The 2,489-nt window shown below is 34.2% G+C and overlaps 1 protein-coding gene across 4 annotated transcripts in view; it reads left to right on the forward strand.

The window, feature by feature from the left end:
- Positions 1 to 2,489, forward strand: part of LOC117178803 (synaptic vesicle glycoprotein 2B-like) — a 20,584-nt gene that overhangs the window by 1,909 nt on the left and 16,186 nt on the right. For 2 of the 4 annotated variants that reach the window (XM_033370285.1, XM_033370286.1), the window contains exon 2: positions 1,071 to 1,353. In XM_033370285.1, the coding sequence (XP_033226176.1) occupies positions 1,087 to 1,353 (267 nt within the window). In that variant the 5' untranslated portion in view covers positions 1,071 to 1,086. Of the gene's footprint in view, positions 1 to 1,058; positions 1,354 to 1,925; positions 2,129 to 2,489 lie in introns of those variants that run through there. The other 2 variants (XM_033370287.1, XM_033370288.1) reach the window with 2 other exon arrangements.

Here is a 2,489-nt window from a genome sequence, read left to right on the forward strand (position 1 = left end):
GGAACAGGGAATTTCTGTAAAGAATGATATTTTTCACTTTGAGATAGGAGATTTTCGTAAAGAATTACAGGCAATTTTCGCATGGAATTATTATTTCACTTGGAACAGGATTTTTCACATGGAACGGGAATTTCCGTTCCAGTATGTTACATATGACTTACAACAACTGTATTTTTCAATAATAAATTACCTACTCTTTAAATAGACCAGTAAAATTAAAGAATTTACCGGGAGATAACCGGGAATTTAAAATCATTCAACGGGTGGAAACCCTGGTGAATTTGAGACGAATCAATTGTTTGAATACTCCATAAAATTCTGAGAGTTGTGGCATATTTGTCAATTTTGTGGAAAATTCTGGGCATTTGTGTAGATATCATTTTTGAGAAAAAAAATTTCGTAAAAAACTACACGGAGAGCAATTTCAAGACATTCATTCACGGAAGCGCGTGATTTTAGAGTTACAATTTTTACGTGATTTAAAGTTTCGGTCTCTGTGATCTAAAAGCATAGAATTCGAGACCTGAGAGCAAAGGGCCGTGGCCTAATTCATGAAACTTCGAGACCTATGTTTTAAAAGCAAGGGTTCCGAGGTCTTACAGTTCTTGTGCCAAAGCTTAATGAAATCAAGGAGTAGTGCCGTGAATTAATCTTCCAAAATTTCTATCCGTATAGGAAACCCTACTTTCAAACAACTTTGTTAAATTGTAGATTCATATTCGAAAAAAATATTTAAAACTTAATCCTGGTTACCCAGCTTTCTCGCCAATTATTCAAAAAGAATAAATATAAAAAAATTTAATGAAATATCTGAACTTATTTGAAAAAAATTTCATCAAGTAGTTACATTTATTTTTCAGTGCTCTTTTATTTTCACAAGCAAAACAAATATTTTGAAATTTGAGCCTCTTTTTCTCAACAGATAACGACCGATGATATAAGAGTTATTTCAAAGAGGTTGAAAATCAAATTGCATAGTGTTTAAACTTTTTAAAATGAAAATTTATTTTTTATTTATATACAGGAAATGAAGTGAAATAATTTATGTAGTACGTAAGACTTTTTTGTAGATGATTTGTGGCAGTAATGTCCTCGTCAGAGGAAAGCCAGTGGCTTGTGGGCAGTGGAGTTGGTTTAGCCTCCTTACGGGGCAACGCACCGACTTCTGGAGTTGGAGAACGTTCTTTGGGTATTAGGGGTGGATTATACACCGAGGAAATGACCACACAACCAGCCAAAGGAGCTGCTGCCGATGCTAGTTCAACATCGGTAGATCCGGCTGAACACGATCTTATTGACTCCACCGCTGATGCTACTCTTCTTGCACAATTTCACGAAGATGCTATTAAACAGGTACAATAATTTTTTAATCCTAGACTTTATAATTTATATAATCAGAAAAATCTCACAGATTTCTTAGCAATTCATACTTATTTATTTATTCAATTTTCGGTATTACTATGTGCCTGAATGGCAACTTTTGAATTTTTGCGCGGCAATATCGAAACAATGAAGAAGGTTAAGTGGGGAAATCCAAGATGTCTGCACACCGAGGGCCAAACAATGATACCAATTCACGAGACAGAACTTTATCTTTTCGAGTTGTCAAAAAATAACTTTTGACCATAAGTAAATTAGGATTTTATTTTTCAAAATATATTTAATGGAATAATAATATCGATAATTTATTTTGTAACGACTTTTTTATTGAATTCAATAACTTTCGAAAAATAATATTTATATACACATATTGTAAAAAATATTCTTTTCGTAAGTTATTGAAAAAATAAAATTCCACCCTTGTGATGTGGAGACATCTTGCCAGTTGACGTCACAACCGTAACAACTGGAAATACCTAATTTCCCCCCTCATTCGTCTTGCTATAGACTGCTGTCAAAAACCGAACATAACCTAAAACTCGCGTTCAGTTTCTTCCTAGAGGTCTAGAGGATCGCACTGTTTTTAGCGTTGTTTTCTACTAGTCGCGTGAGAGATAAATGATCTTTTTTGCTTAATTTTTCCGGTGCTTTTTCGCACACTATGGAAGATCAAGATTATCCAGAGGAATGTATCATTCAAACAAAACACTCGCCGCGAGAAGTGCCAGGATACCTAAAGGATTTCCCAGTAAATATTGTTTTGACCGAGGTTTTGACGTTTGCCCATTGTCTTGCTCTGAATTTAACAATAAGTTTTTTTCTGTGATTGGGGTCGACAGAAAGTCGTTGATGATAAGAGATATCCTTTGTGATTTATTGTTATCTAATGCACTCGAATATTTCTTAAAATGAGTATTAGGGAATCTATTTCTTTGTTGGATTTTCTTTTTTTTGCCGTGTTTATAATAGAGAAAGCGTTTTCGAAGTTCTTTGCGTGCGATGTATTTTGGTGCATTCGGAGAGTTGATGTTTTCTGATCATGTGAATCATATCTCTTTTGTTCCTTGTTGCTTCCTTTCTCTCTGATTAATTAGCCATCCCAGAAATGT

Source organism: Belonocnema kinseyi, chromosome 8, assembly GCF_010883055.1.
Source record: "Belonocnema kinseyi isolate 2016_QV_RU_SX_M_011 chromosome 8, B_treatae_v1, whole genome shotgun sequence".
In the NCBI taxonomy this organism is placed as follows: Eukaryota; Metazoa; Arthropoda; class Insecta; order Hymenoptera; family Cynipidae; genus Belonocnema; species Belonocnema kinseyi.